Source organism: Oncorhynchus kisutch, linkage group LG22, assembly GCF_002021735.2.
Source record: "Oncorhynchus kisutch isolate 150728-3 linkage group LG22, Okis_V2, whole genome shotgun sequence".
Taxonomy (NCBI): domain Eukaryota; kingdom Metazoa; phylum Chordata; class Actinopteri; order Salmoniformes; family Salmonidae; genus Oncorhynchus; species Oncorhynchus kisutch.
In genome coordinates this window covers 36,524,162-36,549,608 of record NC_034195.2, presented here as the reverse complement: position 1 = coordinate 36,549,608, position 25,447 = coordinate 36,524,162, and the positions used below count along the sequence as shown (strand labels likewise).

The 25,447-nt window shown below is 43.1% G+C and overlaps 1 protein-coding gene across 2 annotated transcripts in view; it reads right to left on the bottom strand.

Annotated features, from left to right (window-relative positions):
* Nucleotides 1-6,083: 6,083 nt before the first annotated feature.
* The window catches only part of banp (BTG3 associated nuclear protein), a 90,290-nt gene continuing 70,926 nt past the window's right edge, over nt 6,084-25,447 (bottom strand). For both annotated transcript variants that reach the window (XM_020456364.2, XM_031801703.1), the window contains exons 12-13: nt 19,033-19,176; nt 6,084-7,035 (exon numbers count right to left, since the gene is read on the bottom strand). In XM_020456364.2, the coding sequence (XP_020311953.2) occupies nt 6,919-7,035; nt 19,033-19,176 (261 nt within the window). In that variant the 3' untranslated portion in view covers nt 6,084-6,918. The remainder of the gene's footprint in view (nt 7,036-19,032; nt 19,177-25,447) is intronic.

The following is a 25,447-nucleotide window of genomic DNA, read 5'->3' as shown; positions in this document are numbered from 1 at the left end:
GCAGTCTCAATTTGGTGTTTGTCCCATTTTGTGAATTTTTGGTTGGTGAGCGGACCCCAGACCTCACAACTTCAAAGGGCAATGGGTTCTATAACTGATTCAAGTCAGATGACAGATCCTAATTGCTATGTCGAATTTTATGCTTCTTTTGATGGTATAGAAGGCCCTTCTTGAATTGTCTCTCAGATCGTTCACAGGTTTGTGTAAGTTACCTGTGGCGCTGATGTTTAGGCCAAGGTATGTATCGTTTTTTGTGTGCTCTAGGGCAACGGTGTCTAGATGGAATTTGTATTTGTGGTCCTGGCAACTGCCATATTTGGTATTGAGTGGAAACGCCAACCGGATGCTTCACATTTATATATACATGTGGTGAAACACCTGTCTCATTGTTCTATCTGTGGCTTAACTACAGCTATAGGAGAACGGTCCTTGCTATCCGGAATCATTGAGATGTCCCTAGCCCAATTGAATTTGGAATGTAAAAAGGTTAAGGTTAGGTAAGGGTTACTGATGCTGATCCTTGTAATTTGAGACATATATTCTTATAGGGCCGAGACTATCACAAATCATTTTTTAGAGGGCTCGATGCCAAACTAGGCTATGTGCATCCGCATCTCACTCATCACTGCATGTTTAGGCTACTCCGCCCAATCCAGGTGTGAAAATAAGGCATTTTGAACAGATCTTGCCTCAGAGGATAAAATGTCAAAATATCCAACAATCTCACGTTGAGATTTTGTGTACAAAAAGTCTCCCTAAAAACAATTGTCACAACAGGCATTTTCCTTCTTATGAAACAGCTTCTCTGAGTTGAAATGATGCATAAATTGTGCCTAATGTAACAAATTAAGCACACTGTCAGACTTATTCAAACATTTAATTCAATATGGGATAGTTTACACAAAATTACATATTGGTTTTCTTACCCTATAAGCAGTCTATGGACAAGGTACAGCAATCCAAGCTTTGGTTTAGTTTCCATGGCACTGTTTCCAAAATGCTATAAAAAAAATCCCATTAAAGTCATGGTACCGATATTAGCATTTTTCACGCATCATGTTCAAATCATCTATAAGTGACTTTGTTTAAGCTTCACAATACATTTCAGATACTTTTTGGGATGGTTTTTGATGTGCGGTCCTCTCAAATATGTTTTGCTCTCCTCTGTGTCTTCCCACTGGGCACAAACTGGTTAAATCAAAATTGTTTCAACTTAATTTGTCAGCTTATTTTGACGTGCTCTCTACATAGAACATACATTGGATTTGTTGTTTTGAGGGTGAAATCACAGGATTATATCATCATGATAACCAAATTTCAACATATACAAACCTTGTATAAAATATGTTGAATTTGTACTTTATATCCACTATCAGAAAAGGAAAAAAATCAGCTGGGCAGTACCTCCTGGAGAATTGATCTATCTACAGCAACCCTCTGGTCTCCCATCCAAGATTTTAACCAAGCCCAGGCCTGCTTAGCTATGACGTTTGTCACTGCCTATTACCACGTGCTATTGTGAGAATGATTGTTGTAGAGTCTCCACTTAAAAACTAAATAGATTTGCTATTAAAGTTATTCCAAGGGGTAGGTTTAATAGAACACTATAGTTTGATTTGATTTAGTCCTATTTTTTTACTAAAATGTTTGGTTGAGATGGAGACGTGAATCCAACATACCAGTTATTAATTTGTTTACAAATGGAATTAAAGTCAGTGGCACAGATGGAACTATTCAAGCAGAACATAAATCTCCCACAAATGTTGATATTTGGTTTCATGTCTCCAGCTCAACCAAAAATAAAAGTTGGTAATGGGAATTAAGCCAGTTGCTCAGATGGAACTATCCAAGCAGTAGATACATCTCTTTTAAATGTTTATAGTTGGTTGCATTGTCAACCAAACACAATTCAACATGACTTTTATAATACAGTAAATAGCCTAAAGTGAAGGCTATCTTACAAACTAATGTAACATTTAACATTAAAATGAGTAACACACCCATGGCCACATTTGTTGGTTATTGTAACTATACATTTATTGTAATGTTACCATATAAGCATTCTTGTTCAAGATAGCCTGCATAGGTCCTGTATAGATCTTCACAATTGTGGTAATAATCTGTGCGGATTCTCAAATGACGAAATGAGATACCTGAGATACCTGATGGGTCAGACAATACTCTTCTCATCAATTATCTTTTAAAAAATCAACTCAAACTGGAAATCAGCCAATCCTCCGTCATTCACAGAATTGAAAGGTCAAATGCTTTATTATCAAAAAAATTCAAGAGCGTGGGCAACGGAGAGAAACTAAATTGTGCAGGCTGAGGCCATGTGGCAAAAAGTGATAATGGCGCTGGAGTTAGGGGTGGAGACTAGTGGGTCTGGGCAGGTGTGATAAAAAATAAATCATCTTGAATGGCATTAATCACTTGCACCATGTATTTTTTTATGTAATCTCAACTGCAATCCAGCTCATCCGGTTCTGCTATTAGATTAAGCAGTGATACCACAATCTGTTGTGTAAATAAACAAAATATCTGGCATTGTATTCCCATTTAAACTTTGCTGTGCTTTTAAATGGTTGAAAGCGCAGTGATAGACATTTGGGTGAAAACTAAACCAAACATCTGACAAAGTTTTTCCATTTGGTTGTGCTTTTAATAAATGGTTGTAAGCATAGTGATAACACATGGGAAATTCAACTAACTTTTGACTGTCTTTTTGCATGTGTGAATATAGGTTGTAATCTCTGATCACCGTCTCAACCAAATATTACCAAGTTATCCACGTTGAAAATACGTGGTGTGCCCAGTGGGTTTGGCCTGGCTTACTCAAACACTCAATATGCATATTTCCTCCTTCACTTCCCTGATGCAACACAATTGAATAGGTATAAGCAATGGTTTAACTTTAATCACAGTTTTCACCCATCATGTTATATTGGCAATTACTTCAAAGGAAAGAGAATTTATAGGAAAGAGAATTTAACACACTTGACTATTCCCATTAGAACGCCAGGTTTCTTGATAGTTAACCTGCAGCTGGTACGTCTTATTGCCGCAGTGCAGTCCTGTTGTTGGTCTTCACTCTCCAGCCTGCAGTCAGTTGGATAAATAATGGGAGCTGGAGTTCCTCAGACTCTCAATGATCTCCATTTCTGGATGATCAACGTACTGGTCATGTCCCTGGACAACTCCACACAACATATGACATCTCCAGGCACTCAATCAACCAATTCTCTAATCAAACCAGCGTAAACACAAACACCATGAAAACACTCACATTTACTCATTCCCGAGTCAACATACAAACAATATCTCTCAACCCTTAGCCATCCACAAATCCCCTTACACAAGACATTAATTCTACAGGTGTACAGTATTTCAGAGCCTGGGAGATGTAAAAGGGGGGGTGAGGAAATGTGTTAGCCATAAACAGTGACTCCTCTGCCTTGGTGTTTCAGCTGAGTGTGAGCCAGCGTCAGAGACATCCTGGCTCGGGGGAGGGGGGGGCTTTGTTTTTACAAGATTATAACAAGTGCTGATTTATTTCCCTGGAAACCCTTTATGTTGGGCTTTTATTTGAATTTGAATTTCAGTCCAAACGATGTTCTCTACATTTTACGTATCTCAGGATAACCCTTATCCTTATTGTAAACCTTCACTAGAGGGGGGATTTCCAAGGCATGGAGGTGGATAGTTCCCTGGTAGCCTGGTCCCAGAATGTGCTTTAGCCAACTCCCCTGACGGCCATTTTCATGCCATACATACAACGAGGAGTTGGCTAAGCACATACCAATCTACGATCAGGGTGGATGGGCCTGCCATCAAAAGAACATGGGAACATGTAGGTAGGTATTGAGAGAAGGGAGTCATTTCACCCTCTCTGGTCTCTGCACATCTCTCCCTCCTTTAAACTCAGCCACCCCATCCCTCCATCATTCATCGCTGTTTTTCAGCAGATTACTGTGGCGGCGTCCAGAAGGCCCATGTCGTTGCCGCGGCAACCGCTCCAGTCCCCTGGCCAGGGCCCAGGGTTATAAAAAGTGAAGGGTCCAAGCCGTTACATCCAAGGCTGTTTCCTCAGCTTCAAGAAAGAGGACGGCCAAGTCCCCCTTGGATTCAGAGGGATGGAGGAAGGGGGGAAGAGCAGACCAGGGGGAGGCTGGGGCTGTCCATGCCAAGACTTACTGCTCCACAGTGTCAAATAATGTCAGAGTCAGAGAGTTAGAAAGAGGAAAAAGAGTGAGAGACAAAAAGAGAACCCAAGTGGGATTGAAAACAGAGAAGAGGCAGAGTGGAAGCAGACAGACACAGAGAAAATAAAAGGAAACAGCGGAGAGATGTTATCAAGTTCTGCTGTCCAAGTACGACTGGTTCTTGCTGTCGCTCCAAAATACACCATTACATCACACTGTGCGTGGGAAATCTCCCTGAAGCACAAAAATGTTTTCCAAAGAGCTCCATTTATCTCCTCTTAGATATTCATCACTGGAACAGAATTGTTCCTTACACATAAATGTTGTATGCATGCGCACGTGTGCATGCACACTCAGAGAAAGTGAATGCTTTGAAGGTAGGAAATGAGTGAATACATTATCAGTAGAATTAATCTATTTGAGCTGACAAAGTGTGGAAACTTACATTAGATAACATAAGCCATCCAGTAAAGTTACTCCACTGAAAATGTACATTTTAGTAATTTAGAGCACTCTTATCCAGAGCGACATACAGGAGCAATTAAGGGCACGACAGATTTTTCACCTAATCGGCTCAGGAATTCGAACCAGCGACCTTCCGCTAACTGGCCAGACGCTCTACCACTAGGCTACCTGCCGCCCCAGGTATATTCCACCCTGAGTATGTCTAACGCTATCAATCTTTATCAGTGTATCATGGTTCTTTGTAGCGTTACAATACATTGATACGGTTTGTTTACCTGCATTGCATTAGATGGAAGACAGACCAACACGAGCATCGGCCATGTGTAGTAGATCACCTGCTGAGTGTCGACAAACACTGGCCATTCAAAATGTAGAATTGTTAGGTAATTCATAGAAAATAATGGCTGATATGTTCTGTGATCAGAGGCGAAAGGACGGCTACCCGCTTGCACACAGCCGTCATTTGTGATGGTTTGTCTTCCCTCTTAGAGAGGATAGGCCTTTTGAGCACATTGAACACTCTTAAAACAGTATTGCACAACATTATTGAACTCAATCGCAAATTGAAATGGCATAACAGACTAGCTCTAAAATAGCACAGCAATAGCATACCATCACACACCCAAGTGCGTTACAGAACACTCCCCTTACGAAAAACCCCCACATGAAGTGTTCTGAAAACATGTTTTTTTAAACATTTTTTAACAATTTTACCCCATTTTCTCCCCAATTTCGTGGTATCCAATTGTTTAGTCTATCTTGTCTCATCGCTACAACTCCCGTACGGGCTCGGGAGAGACAAAGGTTGAAAGTCATGCGTCCTCCGATACACAACCCAACCAAGCCGCACTGCTTCTTAACACAGAGCGCATCCAACCCGGAAGCCAGCCGCACCAACATTTGTTTTCTACCTTGGTTAGCCGGTGCGCGATGAGACAAGAGCCTGGGCGCGGCCCGGTTACGACAGAGCCTGGGCGCGAACCCAGAGTCTCTGGTGGCACAGCTGGCGCTACAGTACAGCGCCCTTAACCACTGCGCCACCCGGGAGGCCTGAAAACACATTTTCATGTGAAGCTAATGTAATAACATGTAATACTCTCTCAACATCTCCACAGAAGGATATTTATGTACTAGAGGATTCAAAAATACATGTCAAAGTCAACATCTTGAACATTTTGGAGCTTGTTTTGGAGTTTGTCGACCACTGTCTATGGAGAGATGAAAATACCATTGAAATGCAAGAGCAAAACACACATTTGTGGCAACCACAAAACATTTTATTCACACGAATGTATCCTTCACAGAAATACAGCAGGAAAAACAAAAAAAGTGCAATTCTGGCTACTCTACATGTAACTCATTGTCATGTATTATCATGAACATCATCTTTGCTATTTCGTGGTTGTCTACCTCCAACCAAAGCTCCGCAAACATTTAGACGTGGTACAATTATGTACATGGAACAAACAAACAAAAGCTATGTGGGTTAACCAATATGAAAAAAAGCGAGGAATAAATGGCGAAGAAAGTAAAGGTCCATCCCAGAAATGATGCACAAACAGAGAGAAAGAAAAAAAAGCCAAAGAAAACGCAACCATTAGTAAGTACCGTTAGGCTTGTATTACTTTCCACAGCAGTCCAGCATGACACGATTGCAGGATGCTAGAGAGGAGAACAGCACAGTATTGGTTGTGTGAAGTACGAGTCCAGGGGGTTAGCCTAGCCTACTGTAACCCCTCAAGAGAGGGATATTGAGCCGAGTGGCTTAACTTCTAATAGCTCCATGCTTTCCCAGAGTTGATGTAAACATGTTATGCTGATGCTGAGGTGTAGGTAGTGATGGTCTGCCTGAGCAGCATCCTTTATGGGTAGGGTTTGATCCCCTGCACTGTGCCCAGGCCAGGTCTCCGGGTCCTCTTCTGATGACGACAATGTGTGTTAACTAGTTCTTGAAAGAAGCTATGAAAGCCTGTGTGCTCTACGAACATTTTCATACTGTTGGTTGACAATGAACGAGTGGTTGCTGGACCAAGTCAATATAAAATAACAAAACCACTTCTCTTGATCTTTGCTGTTGTTCTTTTGACATTTTCTAACTTTCTCTTATTTATTTAATTGTATTTAATTTACAAAATTGTATTTAATTGTATATTGTCTATGGACCACCCCCACTTCTCCATCCCTTCCACCTACACCTCTGTAACTCTGTCGTAGGGTGCTGGCCATCTCTCTCTCTCTGTCTCGAGGCCCCTTATGTCCCCACAGAGGTGACGATCTGCACCACCTCCCCGTTCTCCCCCGCTGGCAGATGGAGGGATCCCTCCTTCACCTCCATCTCACCCTGCATTGCTGGGGTCAGCTCCGCCGCCTGGGAGGGGAAAGGGGGATTGAGGGGATGATTGGGGAAGAAACCAGGGAGGAAGAGGAGTAGGAGAAATGCAGGAGTGGATATGGGGGAAAGAGACGGGAGGGAGAGAGGGGATGAAAGAGAGACAGTGAGAAAGGTAGGAAGTCAGAGAAGAGTCAGTGGAGGAGAGCGGAGGAAGCGGAGAGGGGTGAGAGGGAAGATGGAGAGAGAAGAAAAATTGAGGGAGAAAGAGAGAAGAGAGACAAGTTATAAATAAAAAGCAGACATGTTATCTCCTGGGCCAACCTCAGTTCAGAGAGGCATGGAGATGTGGAATGGGTAACCCCCAGTTAAAGATGAGAATAGTCAAGGATGAGTCACTGTGCTAGGAGAGAAAGAGAGGACCTGGTGAGTCTGGTCTGGTGAGTCATTCCTTCCAAGGCGAGATGCCAAAGTTCTCCCCAACAGCACACCTGCATCTTTTAATCCTCCACTCAAAACAGCACAGCGTGTGCTCACACAGGCTAGTGCGCACAGGTGCACCAGACTAGCCAACACAAGACAAAGGTGCGTGGATACCATCTGGTGTCTGATCTGGACAACATTATTCTATCCACACTGAAGTGGTTTCACTAGATTAAAACAAACTCTCTTGACATCGATATTAGTAACAGCCATGAAATTGGCCATGCAACAGAAACATCCAGCTACAGAATCCAACCAAACACACCTAATAAGTTTGAACATATCACACCATAGTAGTTTTTCAACTGAAAACAAAAACAAGCGGTTGTAATTGAGCAAGTACAGGTTGTACCTTGTTTCAGTCAGCTTTCTACCATGTGGTGCATAATGAATATGACCCAGGTGTCCAACTAAGACCTTTCCTATTCCTCTCTCCATATGATGGCCAATTGTTTTTCATCTGGTATATAACAGATGCCTCTGGCACTGTATGAGAATCCCGCCCGGGACCAGACCCTGTTGGGTTGTAGTAGGGCCAGCCATAGACTTGACCCGTGTCTGAACCATCACAAGGCTAATGTCAGAAATGTTAAAACCGATCTGTCAAGAGGCGCCGCCAAACCAGGGCAAACAGGCCTTCCTATTCTGAACTATTATCTTATTTGAGTTAGTTTTTTTACATTATTTGATATAGCTTGTGTAATGGAAACTATTGAATAAAGAGAGTGGGGATTGTTTTTTTTTAGATAAATAAAGGAAAAGCTAAAGCAATTCATCAAGAGCTCTTAGTTATAAATGCTCCCATATGTTCGGGAAAACAGATTAGAGCGAATCGCTCGTGTTCAACACTTTTTGGGGAGAGGGGAAAAAGCGGTTGTGACCTTTCCCTGACCTTTGAACTGGAAAGGTGGCAAACCATCGGTAAGTACTGGCTATTTCAGGGGCGACCTTGCGCTTTACCTGACTGATAGTGTACATCACCTCACAAGCCTACTGTGTATTTGATTTGCCCAATGTTGGTTGTGTGAAGTACGGGTCCACAAATTCTCTTAACATCGATATTAGTAACAGCCATGAAATTGGCCCTGCAACAGAAACATCAAGCTACAGCATCACTCTGTGATATTTGCAGTCTGTTCTTTTTTTTTTTACTATTCATCTCCATCTATGAATTTGAGAGTGGTTAGTCTACATTTCTCCAATCCCCAACCCTCAGCTTTATAGCAAAACCAAGTAGCATTTTGGTGGCCACAGTTTTGTTGAATTTAATAAGGAGTGGGACTTTGTTAAAAGACAATGGATTAGAGTTGTCTCACTTTGAGTAGCCTAAAAGAACAGCATGTACAGTATCCTATATTTTTCAGGCTGTTCAACAGTTGTATTCTCTCCCCTTCCTGGTCCATATGCCCTTGTTGAACACAAGATGCTTCATTTCATCTCTTCGGAGCAGTAAATTGGAGAATGATCAGGACCCAGTCAACTTTGTTGATTTCTATCAAGCTGTCAGTGTACAATCAACCATTAGAATAAATAGTGAAGCTCTTTAAGAGTCCATTCACAAAGTGTGCACAAACAACAGAGGTGAGAGGTGAAATGGAACCAGAGTGCAGCTACGGTGGCAACCATGTATACCTATGTTGTATATATATTTATAAACTGGGTGGTTCGAGCCCTGAATTGTGATTGGCTGACAGCTGTGGTATATCAGACCGTATAACATGGGGATGACAACAACAAAAAACTTTTACTGCTCTACATACGCTGGTAACCAGTTTATAATAGCAAAAAGGCACCTCGGGGGTTTGTGGCATATGGCCAATAAACCACAGCTAAGGGCTGTATCCAGGCACTCCGCATTGCGTCATGCTTAAGAACAGTCCTTAGCCATCATATATTGGCCATATACCACACCTCCTTATTGCTTAAATATATACACACTACTGTTCAAAAGTTTGTGGTAATTTAGAAATGTCCTTGCTTTTGAAAGAAAAGCATATTTTTTGTCCAATAAAATAACATAAAATTGATCAGAAATACAGTATAGACATTGTTAATGTTTTAAATGACTATTGTAGCTAGAAAAGGCTTATTTTTTAAATGGAATATCTACACAGGAGAACAGAGGCCCATTATCAGTAACCATCACTCCTATGTTCCAATGGCACGTTGTGTTAGCTAATCCAAGTTTATCATTTTAAAAGGCTAATTGATCATTAGAAAACCCTTTTGCAATTATGTTAGCACAGCTGAAAACTGTTGTTCTAATTAAATAAGCAATAAAACCTGCCATCTTTAGACTAATTGAGTATCTGAAGCATCAGCATTTGTGGGTTCGTGTACAGGCTCAAAATGGCCAGAAACAAAAACCTTTCTTCTGAAACTCATCAGTCTATTCTTGTTCTGAGAAATTAAAGCTAAGACGGAAGTTTACCTACAGTTTACCTACACTTAGGTTGGAGTCATTAAAAATAGTTTTTCAACCACTCCACAAATTTCTTGAAAATGAACAAACTATAGTTTTGGCAAGTTGGATAGGACACCTACTTTGTGCATGACACAAGTAATTTTTCCAAAAACTGTTTACAGACAGATTATTTCACTTATAATTCACTGTATCACAATTCCAGTGGGTCAGAAGTTCACATACACTAAGTTGACTGTGCCTTGACACAGCTTGGAAAATTCCAGAAAATGATGTAATGGCTTTAGAAGCTTCTGATAGGCTAATTGATACCATTTGAGTCAATTGGGGGGTGTACCTGTGGATGTATTTCAAGGCCTACCTTCAAACTCAGTGCCTCTTTGCTTGACATCATGGGAAAATCAAAAGAAATCAACCAAGACCTCAGAATTGTTTTTTTTAGACCTCCACAAGTCGGGTTCATCCTTGGGAGCAATTTACAAATGCCTGAAGGTACCACATTCATCTATACAAACAATAGTACGCAAGTATAAACACCATGGGACCACGGAGACATCATACCGCTCAGGAAGGAGACACGTTCTGTCTCCTAGAGATGAACGTACTTTGGTGCGAAAAGTTCAAATCAACCCCAGAACAAAAGCGAAGGACCTTGTGAAGATGCTGGAGGAAAGAGGGTCAAAAATATCTATATCCACAGTAAAAACGAGTCCTATATCGACATAACCTGAAAGACCGCTCAGCAAGGAAGAAGCCACTGCTCTAAAACCGCCATAAAAATGCCAGACTATGGTTTGCAACTGCACATGGGGACAAAGATTGTACATTTTGGAGAAATGTCCTCTGGTCCGATGAAACAAAAATAGAACCGTTTGGCCATAATGACCATCGTTATGTTTGCAGGAAAAAGGGGGAGGCTTGCAAGCTGAAGAACACCATCCCAACCGTGAAGCACGGGGGTGGCAGCATCATGTTGTGGGGGTGCTTTGCTGCAGGAGGGACTGGTGCAGCACTTCACAAAATAGATGGCATCATGAGGCTGGAATGATGTGGATATATTGAAGCAACATCTCAAAACATCAGTTAGGAAGTTAAAGCTTGGTCGCAAATGGGTCTTCCAAATGGACAATGACCCCAAGCATACTTCCAAAGTTGTGGCAAAATGGCTTAAGGACAACAAAGTCAAGGTATTGGAGTAGCCATCTCAAAGCCCTGACCTCAATCCTATAGAACATTTGTGGGCGGAACTGAATAAGCATGTGCGAGCAAGGAGGCCTACAAACATGACTCAGTTACACAAACTCTGTCAGGAGGAATGGGCCAAACGTAACCCAACTTATTGTGGGAAGCTTGTGGAAGGCTACTCGAAACGTTTCCCCAAGTTAAGCAATTTAAAGGCAATGCTATCAGATACTAATTGAGTGTATGTAAACTTCTGACCCTCTGGGAATGTGATGATAGAAATAAAAGGTGAAATAAATCATCCTCTACTATTATTCTGACATTTCACATTCTTAAAATAAAGTGGTGATCCTAAATGACCAAAGACATTTTTATTAGGATTAAATGTCAAGAATTGTGAAAAACTGAGTTTAAATGTATTTGGCTAAGGTGTATGTAAACTTCCAATTTCAACTGTATATATATATTTGATGATATCACAAACAAACCCCAGCCTGGTCAGGGAGGGAGAAATTAATCAATTTAGGATATCCGCTCCAAGAGAGGAAGGGGGGTACGGGTGGGACAAATTAGAGCGCTGACAGAGACACAAGTGGTGACCGAGAATGCCATACCTCATACAGCTACACTGAGCAAAAATATAAAACGCAACATGCAACAATTTCAAGATTTTACTGAATTACAGTCCATATAAGGAAATCAGTCAATTGAAATAAACTCATTAGGCCCTATTCTATGGATTTCACATGACTCCATACGGATATGCATCTGTTGATTACAGAAACCTTAAAAAAACGGTGGGGGTGGGTGCGGATCAGAAAACCAGTCAGTATCTGGTATAACCACAATTTTCCTCATGCAGCGCAACACATCTCCTTTGCATAGAGTTGATCAGGATTTGATTGTGACCTGTGGAATGTTGTCCCACTCCTCTTCAATGGCTGTGCGAAGTTCCTGGATATTGGTGGGAAATGGAACACGTTGTCATACACGTCGGTCCAGAGCATCCCAAACGTGATATGTCTGGTGAGTATGCAGGCCATGGAAGAACTGGGACATTTTCAGCCTCCAAGAATTGTGTACAGATCCTTGCGACATGGGGCCGTGCATTATCACGCTGAAACATGAGGCGATGGCGGCAGATGAATGGCACGACAATGGGCCTCAGGATCTCGTCACGGTATCATGTGCATTCAAATGACCATATTCCCATCGCCACCATGGGGTACTCTGTTCACAACATTGACATCAGCAAACCGCTCGTCCATACAAAGACATACTGTCTGCCATCTGCCCGGTACGGTTGAAACGAGGATTCATCCGTGAAGAGAACACTTCTCCAGCGTGTCAGTGGCCATCGAAGGTGAGCATTTGCCCACTGAAGTCAGTTACAACGTCGAACAGCAGTCAGGTCAAGACCCTGGTGAGGACGACTAGCACACAGATGAGCTTCCCTGAGACGGTTTCTGACAGAAATTCTTTGGTTGTGCAAATCCACAGTTTCATCAGCTGTCCAGGTAGCTGGTCTCAGACAATCCCGCAGGTGAAGAAGCCAGATGTGGAGGTCCTGGGCTGGCAACACGTCGTCTGCGGTTGAGAGGCCGGTTGGACGTACTACCAAATTCTCTAAAAACGATGTTGGAGGCGGGTTATGGTAGAGAAACTAACATTCAATTTTCTGGCAACAGCTCTGGTGGACATTCCTACAGTCAGCATGCCAAGTGCACACTCCCTCAAAACTTGAGACATCTGTGGCACTGTGTTGTGTGACAAAACTGAACATTTTAGAGTGGCCTTTTATTGTCCCCAGCACAAAGTGCACTTGTGTAATGAGCATGCTGTTTAATCAGCTTCTTGATATGCCACCTGTCAGGTGAATGGATTATCTTGGTAAAGGAGAAATGCTCACTAACAGGGATGTAAACAAATTTGTGCACAACATTTGATAGAAATTGTATGAAACATGGGACCAACACTTTACATATTGCGTTTATATTTTTGTTTAGTATAGTTGCCCAGAAGAGTGATAGGTGGTGGGGCAGGATACTCTCTGCACATGCCTGCATTTAGCCAGCAGAAAGTATACAATCACTCACTCTAACTGAACAAGACTCAAATTACTCCAACTCTGGGTAGGATTGGCATTTCTACAAACAGCCAAACAACAAATACATTTTAAAGAGCCAAAGCATTTTTTAGGGTCCAATTTTTTTATAATGTTGCACAGCATGAAAACAATGCCTTTGATAAGCATGAGACGAATCAGCGATACCTATAAAAAAACGTGACTTCAGTGAAAAGTTAGCATTATGGAGGATGTGACAGTTAACATGGTTTTGGAAAAACAGAGGGAAAAAACTGAGTCTCCTTCGTTTCTGGACGTGCCAAGCAGGCCACTTAAAGGAGGGTCTGCTGTGGGTGCATGTGCACCCTTCCTGCTTTCAACACATGGCTCCCAGTCTCTGAGCTCAACCATCAAGGGATTCAAAGCTAATCTAGTAATTATTACTTTCCTCTTTCTGAAGCTGTGTCTGTACATTTCACATTGTTAAATGACTGTTTACTAAACACCAGCTGTAGGACTGAAAGGATAAGGGCATTAGCTTTGAGTGAAAGCATTACAATAGGGAGAATAGCTGTGCGTTGAGTACCTGTAAGCAGTTTGATGAAATTGCTAGGTATTACGCTGGTATTTCGATTTCAACATGTCAGTAATTATAAGGAGAAATATGGCAGTGCGCCGCATAGCCAGTCTTACTGGGAGACTGCACAATATATGTTTGTGTCATTTAAAGGGGAAGTGAGAGACTGACTACTCTATTCTCGGCTGGTGCTAAGGAGGCGCAAGTGTCAAAAGCAGGTTAGTTTGATCAGGTAAAAAGTGCCGGGCTGGCCTTTTTCAGCCCTGACGTCAGGTTCGGCAATTTACCTGTCTAACAGGTGGGAGGGGTGGCAATATTTGAGGCGTGTCTTAAAAACAACCGCAAAAGTGACAATTGCCCTTAAAAACAAGTGCAAAAGACCCATAAAAAGCAGAACTTGACGGTAACGCAGTTGATAATGGCATGTATTTTGACAACGGAAGCGCCGCCTACCCAGCCATGATTCGCAGTGCCCATTGAAGGAGAGATGTGCCGGTGAATCTCTTATTTAGAAACATAAAAACACGATTGGCTTCTCCCCATTTTTAGTTCAATTTGATTGAAAACCAAGCATAGCCTACCCTCCCCTTAATCAAGGCTGGTTTAGCATTGCATAGTTGTGTCTTTTTATACTGGCCATTAGCCAAAAGTAGCCTATGAATAAAGGGTTTTTAAATGGTCAACTGAGTGTGCTTTGAAATATTTTGCTCTCCATGCTTTTTCATTATTCATAATTCACATACCTGCATTTCGCTTGTTCAAGTAGGCTATCCATCCCAATTTCCAAGGAGTGCCCCTCCACACTATTCAGTCCTCCTATAATGCCATATCAACATCAGATTATTTTCTGAATCGGTCTCGAACATAGACAACGATACAATTGACAGAAGCCTAATATTTTGTAGACATGCGAATGTTATGTATAGACATTTAGGCCTATGTGTGCACACAGTGCCATGGAACGAGAAGCGATTTACGATATCATGCTTCGGACCAAATCCTATTTAGAAATATTATTGTTGGCTTAAAAAATAGATTTGTTTTTTTGTTTTTTAATCAAATGAATTAGAAAGATTCACCATCCATGGGTTTATGGTACATGACTCGAATGCAATGTACTTTCGTCTGCTATTTCTGGAGAAGTGAAAATACGACATGTAAGATGGTTCCTTGATATTTCTAAACATTACATTTGCGTATAGCGATGAGTAGACATGCCCCCTTTCTCTATATTGTGGAGCTTTACCTGGCTCCTGTGAAAAGTTTGGATTTAAGTACAACCCTCTGTAGTCTAAGATGCCATGTCTCTAATATATGACCTGCTTATTTAAAATAAGTTGTCGTTACGTTTTTATTAAATTTTTTGGGCTTTATCAATAGCCTAGTGAATTTAATCTTGCTTATTGACTATAAGTGGCATGTCCAGTTCCAGACTGCAATTTACAGTAGGCCTATGAGTGTGAATGCTATAGCCTATATTTAACTATGTATTTCTGTATTGAAGCAATACAATTAGAACAAAACATGTTTAACAAATATGGGGCAGGCTATTTAACCAACTAGGCTGTAACAGACTAACATTTGAATTGGAGTTGATGACAACGCAATACATAAAATAATGTAAAGACAACTTGAAGCAACCACATACGCTACATGACCAAAAGTATATCAGAGACCTGCTCGTCAAACATCTCATTCCAAAATCATGGGCATTAATATGGAGTTGGTCCCCCCTTTACTGCTATAACAGCCTTCACTCTTCTGGAAGGCTTTCCACTAGATGTTGGAACATTGCTGTGGGGACTTGCTTCCATTCAGTCACAAGAGCATTAGTGAGGTTGGGCACTGATGTTGAGTGATTAGGTCTGGCTCACAGTCGGCGTTCCAATTCATCCCAAAGGTGTTCAATGGGGCTGACGTCAGGGATCTGTGCAGGCCAGTCAAGTTCTTCCACAATGAACTCGACAAACCATTTCGGTATGGACCTCACTTTGTGCACGGGGTCCTTGTCATGCTGAAAAGGAAAGGGCCTTCCCCAAACTATTGCCACAAAGTTGGAAGCACAGAATCGTCTAGAATATCATTGTATGCTGTCCTTCACTGGAACTAAGTGGCCCAGCCCAAAGCCTGAAAAACAGCCCCAGACCATTATTCCTCCTCCACCAAACTTTATAGTTGGCACTATGCATTCGGACAGGTAGCATTCTCCTGGCATCCTTCTAACCCAAATGCGTCCATTGGACTGCCAGATGGTGACTGCAGTCCACTCGGACTGCCAGAGAACTCGTTTCCACTGCTCCAGAGTCCAATGGCATCGGGCATTGAGATTTCCCTTCACTGGAACTAAGGTGCCTAGCCTGACCATGAAAATCCAATGGCATCTAGCTTTACACCCCTCCAGCACTTGGCATTGCGCATGGTGATCTTAGGCTTGTGTTCAGCAATGGAAACCCATTTCATGAAGCTCCTGACAAACAGTTCTTGTGCTAACGTTGCTTCCAGTGGCAGTTTGGAACTCAGTAGTGAATGTTGCAACCGAGGTCAGATGATTTTTACACTCTCTACGCACTTCAGCACTCAGTGCTCCCGTCCGTTCTGGGAGCTTGTGTGGCCTACCACTTCATGGCTGAGCCGTTGTTGCGCCTAGACGTTTCCACTTCACAATAACACAGTTCATTGGGGCAGCTCTAGCAGGGCAGACATTTGACGAACTGACTTGTTGGAAAGGTGGCATCTATGGGTCTCCACATAATTTTGTATATATACACTGTATTTAGCCATGGAACATGTTCTGATTGGCCAGAAACTTGTTTATTCATCAAAACCCAGCCCTTTTGCGCCAGCTAGTGCGACCATGATTCTGGTTCAGAAAATAGAAAAGAATACTTGACACATCCCTGAACCTATAACGCTAATGCATTAGGTTTGTTTAAATAGATCCCAGAATGTCCTGGTGTGAGCCCTTAACTGTCCTCAGGTATATTTAGAACCCAACCCTCTATACTTCTGCCTCCCTCAACTCAACCACCCCCCAGACATCCCCAACACTTGACAAAATTCTCTGTCACATCTCATCTGAAACACCCCCTACACATAAAACCCATAACTATCAACCACCCATTCTAACCCTTACATCTGTAAACGCTTACACCTTCCATCCATTTCCCCCTCACCTCCACAATATCATACACTAATCCACCCCCCTCCACTTCAGACCCAGAACCTGTGATGGCTCCATCAGCCCCTTGCTCTCTCCTGATGTCTGAGAACACCAGTGTAAACCGCCCGGCGCCCTGCCTTTGATACTCTTTAATGGCACCATCGGGGAATGATTAATGATCTCCTGGGGGATGGATGGATAGAGAGAGGGTGTGAGAGAGGATATTTATTATGATCTCCTGGGGGATGGATGGATAGAGAGAGGGTGTGAGAGAGGATATTTATTATGATCTCCTGGGGGATGGATGGATAGAGAGAGGGTGTGAGAGAGGATATTTATTATGATCTCCTGGGGGATGGATGGATAGAGAGAGGGTGTGAGAGAGGATATTTATTATGATCTCCTGGGGGATGGATGGATAGAGAGAGGGTGTGAGAGAGGATGTTTATTATGATCTCCTGGGGGATGGATGGATAGAGAGAGGGTGTGAGAGAGGATATTTATTATGATCTCCTGGGGGATGGATGGATAGAGAGAGGGTGTGAGAGAGGATATTTATTATGATCTCCTGGGGGATGGATGGATGGATAGAGAGAGGGTGTGAGAGAGGATATTTATTATGATCTCCTGGGGGATGGATGGATAGAGAGAGGGAGTGAGAGAGGATATTTATTATGATCTCCTGGGGGATGGATGGATAGAGAGAGGGTGTGAGAGAGGATGTTTATTATGATCTCCTGGGGGATGGATGGATAGAGAGAGGGTGTGAGAGAGGATATTTATTATGATCTCCTGGGGGATGGATGGATAGAGAGAGGGTGTGAGAGAGGATATTTATTATGATCTCCTGGGGGATGGATGGATAGAGAGAGGGTGTGAGAGAGGATATTTATTATGATCTCCTGGGGGATGGATGGATGGATAGAGAGAGGGTGTGAGAGAGGATATTTATTATGATCTCCTGGGGGATGGATGGATAGAGAGAGGGTGTGAGAGAGGATATTTATTATGATCTCCTGGGGGATGGATGGATAGAGAGAGGGTGTGAGAGAGGATATTTATTATGATCTCCTGGGGGATGGATGGATAGAGAGAGGGTGTGAGAGAGGATATTTATTATGATCTCCTGGGGGATGGATGGATAGAGAGAGGGTGTGAGAGAGGATATTTATTATGATCTCCTGGGGGATGGATGGATAGAGAGAGGGTGTGAGAGAGGATATTTATTATGATCTCCTGGGGGATGGATGGATAGAGAGAGGGTGTGAGAGAGGATATTTATTATGATCTCCTGGGGGATGGATGGATAGAGAGAGGGTGTGAGAGAGGATATTTATTATGATCTCCTGGGGGATGGATGGATAGAGAGAGGGAGTGAGAGAGGATATTTATTATGATCTCCTGGGGGATGGATGGATAGAGAGAGGGTGTGAGAGAGGATGTTTATTATGATCTCCTGGGGGATGGATGGATAGAGAGAGGGTGTGAGAGAGGATATTTATTATGATCTCCTGGGGGATGGATGGATAGAGAGAGGGTGTGAGAGAGGATATTTATTATGATCTCCTGGGGGATGGATGGATAGAGAGAGGGTGTGAGAGAGGATGTTTAAAAAAACCAAATGGATTGTGTAGTGTGATTGGTGTAGATTAGTGTTGAGGACCTGTTTCATCTCACCGCTCTCACGAGCTGTGTTCACTCCCTTGGAATGCTCAGTCAACTGGGCTGGCTGACTAATCTCCGTACAGCCCTGTAACATGTAAACTTAATGTGTTCTTTAAAAAATAATTGTATATAGCTGCATTAATATTGCTGGACCCCAGGAAGAGTAGCTGCTGCCTTGGCAGAAGCTAATGGGGATCCTTAATAAATACAAATGTAGCCTCTGGGTGAGCTCACAGATATGGCCTGGGCTGGGCAGATACGTCTCACAGGTACGTACAGAATAGCATAGAAAATAGACAATTATATACACCATGTATGTTTGAAGTCTACTCTACTGGATGTGTGGAAATGTAAATGTCACAGGTGTGTCTCAGGAGTTTGAGCGAACATTAAGGTGGAACCGTAGCTGAGATGCAAAACAGAAACAGTCAGGAATGCTGCCGTCAGGCCTGCCAGACTCAACGACAAGTTGTGCTCCTCACCTGTACAGTAGTGGTGTGGTCGTTGACTTGGGCCAGTTGGACATACTGCACCTGTATGTCACTGGCCTGTAGGGGGGAGCCCTCCACTGCTGTGGCCCCCCCGTCAGCTGACGCCACCGCTATCAGCTGGGCCCCACGCAGCACCTGACCAGGGGGAGGAGAGTGAGGGAGGGAAGGAGAGTGGGAGGGAGGGAGGGAGGGAGGGAGGGAGGGAGGGAGGGAGGGAGGGAGGGAGGGAGGGAGGGAGGGAGGGAGGGAAAATGATTAATATAAGATGGAATTGGAAAAATGCTCAATTGGAGCAAATATTTATTATCACAATGGCAAGACTATGATTTGTCTAATTAATCACAAAACTATGATTAATTTCACTGCAAGAAAAATATTGCCTCTGGTGAGAGCTTGTGCAAGGGTCAGCCAATGTGTCTGTTTGTACATCAAACATGGCTTCAAACCTTAACACACACACAACCCCTAGCTTTCTCTCTGATGATATCACATCATCTTCGAGAGAGAGAGAGAGAGAGCAGCCACTATGGTTTTGAAGACGTCTGCTTAGCATTACAGTGCCCACAATGGCACCCTATTATTACCTTTATAGTGTACTGCAATAGGGCTCTGGTCAAACGTAGTGCACTATGTAGAGAACATGATGCCATTTCAGATGCAGCCATTGTTAGCTGCCTCTGCCAACTAGCTAATGCTTTGAATCAAGAGTTTACTGCCAGGATCTGGATCTGCTCTCTAACTCACTGACTGGCTACACTTCCCTGAAGAGAGGCCGATTAACAATAAACAGCAGACAGAAGTATTTAAGCCTGATCTGATGTGTGTTTACATTCTTTCATTAGACACAGCTATCAGGGTGTAACAAGCACAGGCTAGCGTACCGGGACACACAGATCACTGAACATGTCACTCTCATTGCCACCTGAGATAGAGAGATGGGGAAAAAAGAAAAAGAGGAGAGGGAAAGAGAGAAACATCTAGAGAAGGGGAGACCCCTAAACCCTGTTGTGTTGAACTACAGCCAAGCTGTGCCAAAGCTCAGCATTTAACACACTCACTAATAACAGAGCAGGATAGTACAGCTGCAACATGGTATGGAGTATTCCTGTAGATTTACATTGACACACACAAACACACACACACACTCACACACTCACACACTCACACACACACACACACACACACACACACACACACACACACACACACACACACACACACACACACACACACACACACACACACACACACACACACACAACCTATAGCCCCAAGGCCCTAGTGTAAGAGCTATGATGTCTAGGCCTAATTCAATAACATACAGTAGGCCTACTGTAATAAGTTGTGGAATATTTGAACAGACATGCAAAGCTAACATACAATCATACTGTCACACCTGACCCAGCAAGATTGATGGAGGAAAATATTAAGTGAACTCTGTGTGTGTGTGCGTTTAAATAAAACCATGCATCTCTCTTACGATTACTACCTTACACAGCACTACAACATGTCTCTCTCTCCACCTTGCATGACCTACATGTCCTCTTGCATGTGTGCTTTGTCTCCAGCTTTAACCAGTCTGACTTACTCCTATGTGTGCTTTGTCTCCAGCTTTAACCAGTCTGACTTACTCCCATGCCAGTGGAGTGGAGTAGAGCAGAGCAGCTGGGTGCAGGCTTAACAGACATTCTCAATTTGGGGATGAATCAGAATCTGCTTGTCTGCAGAAAAAACCCAAACCTCAAACCTCAATTACAGATGCTGTTTGTGCCCCCCTTACCGTATCAACCCGCCCTGTTCCACCCCCTCACCAAACCACAACCTTCGCTTTGAAGTTGGTGACTCGGTTACGTGTTTCGTGAGTCGTGTTAACCCCCCTGGAGCCTGGTGGGTTGTGTCAGGCTCCGGGAGATTTTGCCAGATTTTTCTTTTTCACCACAATGTCTGATGCCGACTCACCAGGACACGCCAGTCCCAGCCGGGCTGATGGGAACTATTAGATGAGAAGGAAGACTCCCTGGCTACACTAGCCGGATGAGAGCCACAAAACGGATGCAACATAGGGAACTACAGAGAGGGTGATTGGGGGGTGAAGGTAGTCTTGAAAAGGGGGGCCAGTAAACAGAGAGTTGCCGGTTCAAATCCCAAGGCTGACAGAGGAATTCTGCAGGGAATGAGCCGGCAGCTGGAGGCTTCCTGGCTTCAATATTCCATGTGCTACCTACTGACATTGTGCACTTGAGCAAGGCACTTAACTCCTCAAATCTGCTCCAGGACCACTGCTCTGTGGTATTGTAATTATTGTAATGGACTGTGGGACTATAAACACACACTGACAGGGAGTGTATGTGATTGGACAAAGGGTCCATATATACACTGACCACTTAGAGGGCAATAAATAGCCTTGATCTGAGGGGTCTTGCTGAGTGAGTGACATCTGAGTGAACGTACACTGACTGACTGAAGGGCAATAGATCGTAGTCTGAATAACGGTAATCACAGACAGACTATACAAAAACTGACCACGGTGAAACTGACACTTCTGTGAGAAAATAAATACACTGACCACAGAGACATTGCCATATGCATCTGCATCTACACGTTCTGTCATATTCATCTGCATCTACACGTTCTGTCATCTGCATCTACACGTTCTGTCATATGCATCTGCATCTACACGTTCTGTCATATGCATCTGCATCTACACGTTCTGTCATATTCATCTGCATCTACACATTCTGTCATATTCATCTGCATCTACACGTTCTGTCATATGCATCTGCATCTACACGTTCTGTCATATGCATCTGCATCTACACGTTCTGTCATATGCATCTGCATCTACATGTTCTGTCATATGCATCTGCATCTACACGTTCTGTCATATTCATCTGCAGCTACACGTTCTGTCATATTCATCTACACGTTCTGTCATATGCATCTGCATCTACACGTTCTGTCATATTCATCTGCAGTTACACGTTCTGTCATATTCATCTGCAGTTACACGTTCTGTCATATTCATCTACACGTTCTGTCATATCCATCTGCGGTCCATCAAAAGTTCAACCCTTTTCCACTCTTCAGGCAAGTCAGCCCAGCTCTGCACAAAAAGACAAAACAGCTGTGAAATAAATGCGGATAGACCATCAGTCATATGAACTCTGTAGAAAGACGCACTAGGCTAATCTGTTTATTAGGGATACACACTTTCTGTCTGAACAGGCCTCTAAATCTGAGAGACAAATAATTAAAGTAAAACTGACCCTAGTTATTTACATACAGGTGGAGCAGGAATGTCGTGAGAGTACGCTTGGAATGTAGTAGGTAGGCAGAGGTAATTAATTTAACTGAATTTTTAAGCCCACGTTTTATCCTAATTATTTATATAATTCTTTATAAAAAAAGATCTGTCAGCTACATTTGGTGGAGGGTGTACACTGATTGGACCAGGCAAAGAGTACCCCCCTTCTCCCTAGTAAGTGGTTCCTTCCAATTTGCACCACGGATCAAAGATATGCTAGGCATAGACGTTAGATACTCTAGTGCTTGCAGACAGTCTTTTCAGTAGAGAAGGAGAGTGAGTGCCGAGTGACACATAGCATTTGATTTGATTTAAGCTGCCGGTGATGGGCAGGACTCACACGAGGTATGTTAGTAAATTAATTTGATCAAGCTATGTAGCCTATTGATACCTTCTTGATTAATAAATCAAATGAAAATGTTTCTCTGTAATACTAGTCACCTAGCAATTTTATTAAGTTGGCTTTAGCTAGATACACCTCATGACCAAAAGTGCAGTACCAGTCAAAAGTTTGGACACACCTAGTCATTCAAGGCTTTTTCTGTATTTTTACTATTTTCTACATTGTAGAATTATAGTGAAGACATCAAAACTATGAAATTACACATATGGAATCATGTAGTCACCAAAAAGTGTAAAACAAATCAAAATATATTCTCTCAACCAGCTTCATGAGGTAGTCCCCTGGAATGCAATTTCAATTAACAGGTGTGCCTTGTTAAAAGTTAATTTGTGGAATTTCTTTCCTTAATGCATTTGAGCAAATCATTTGTGTTGTGACCAGGTACGGGTGGTATACAAAAGATAGCCCTATTTGGTAAAAGAACAAGTCCATATTATGGCAAGACCAGCTCAAATAAGCAAAGAGAAACGACAGTCCATCATTACTTTAAGACAAAGGTCAGTAAATTTGGAAAATGTAAAAAAACTTTGAAAGTTTCAAGTGCAGTCGCAAAAACCATCAAGCACTATGATGACACTGGCTCTCATGAGGACCTCCACAGGAAAGGAAGACCCAGAGTGACCTCTGCTGCACAGGATAAGTTCATTTAGTTACCAGCCTCAGAAATTGCAGCTCAAATAAATGCTTCATAGTTCAAATGAGAAATTTTGGTTCCAAGCGCTGTGTCTTTGTGAGACAAAGAAGGTGAATGGTTGATCTCGGCAGGTGTGGTTCCCACCGTGAAGCATGGAGGAGGGATGTGATGGTATGGGGGTGCTTTGCTGGTGACACGTTCTGTGATTTATTTCGAATTCAAGGCACACTTAACCAGCATGGCTACCACAGCATTCTGCAGCGACACCCCATCCCATCTGGTTTGCACTTAGTAGGACTATAATTTGTTTTTCAACAGAACAAAACACACCTCCCAGGCTGTGTAAGGGCTATTTGACCAAGAAGGAGAGTGATGGAGTGCTGCATCAGATGACCTGGCCTCCACAATCCCCCGACCTCAACCCAATTTAGATGGTCTGGGATGAGTTGGACCGCAGAGTGAAGGAGCTTGTGGGAACTCCAAGACTGTTGGAAAAGCATTCTAGGTGAAGCTGGTTGAGAGAATGCCAAAACTGTGCACAGCTGTCATCAAAGCAAAGGGTGGCTACTTTTTGAGAATCTTAAATATAAAATATATTTTGATTCGTTTAACACTTTTTTGGTTACTACATGATTCCATGTGTTATTTCATAGTGTTGATGTCTTCACTATAATTCTACAATGTAGAAAAAATGAAGAAAACCTTTCAATGAGTAGGTGTGTCCAAACTTTTGACTGGTACTGTATGTGGACACCTGCTCGTCAAACATCTCATTCTAGAATCATGGGTATTAATATGGAGTTGGTCCCCCCTGTGCTGCTATAACAGCCTCCACTCTTCTGGGAAGACGTTCCACTAGATGTTGGAACATTGCTGCGGGTACTTGCTTCCATTCAACCACAAGAGCATTAGTGAGGTCGGGCACGCAGTCGGCATTCCAATTCATCGATGGGGTTGAGGTGAGGGCTCTGTGCAGGCCAGTCAAGTTATTCCACACCGATCTCGACAAAACATTTCTGTATGGACCTCGCTTTGTGCACGGGGTCCTTGTCATGGTGAAACAAGGGCCTTCCCCAAACTGTTGCCACAAAGTTGGATGCACAGAATCGTCTAGAATGTCATTGTATGCTGTCCTTCACTGGAACTAAGGAGCCCAGCCCAAAGCACACCTGTCTATATAAGGTCCCCAAGAACACAGTCGCCTCCATCCTTCTTAAAAATGGAAGAAGTTTGGAACCACCAAGACTTCCTAGAGCTGGCCACCTGGCCAAACTGAGCAATCGGGGGAGAAGGGCCTTGGTCAGGGAGGTGACAGAACACCAGAGTTCCTCTGTGAAGATGGGAAAACCTTCCAGAAGGACAACCATCTCTGCAGCACTCCACCAACCATGCCTTTGTGGTAGAGTGGTCAGACAAAAGCCCCTCCTCAGAAAAAGGCACATGACAGCCCGGTTGGAGTTTGCCAAAAGGCACCTAAAGGACTCTCAGACCATGAAAAACAAGATTCTCTGGTCTGATGAAACCAAGATTGAATTGTTTGGCCTGAATGCCAAGCATCACGTCTGAAGGAAACCTGGAACCATGCCTACAGTGAAGCATCGTGGTGACAGCATCATGATGTGGGGATGTTTTTCAGAGGTAGGGACTGACAGACTAGTCAGGATCGAGGGAAAGATGAACGGAGCAAAGTACAGAGATATCCTTGATGAACATCTGCTCCAGAGCACTTAGGACCCCAGACCGGGGCAAAGGTTCACCTTCTAACACGACAACAACCCTAAGCACACAGCCAAGACAAAGCAGGAGTGGCTTCGGGACAAGTCTCTGAATGTCCTTGAGTGGCCCAGCCAGAGCCCTTACTTGAACCCGATCGAACTCTGGCACAGGTTTTCATCAATACTATACTCTTTCATCAATACTATACTTTTCATCTATACTCTGCTCCATTCATCTTTCCCTCGATCCTGACTAGTCTCCCAGTCCCTGCCGCTAAAAATATCCCCACAGCATGGTCAGAGTCCTTTAGGCGCCTTTTGGCAAACTCCAAGCGGGTTGTCGTGCCTTT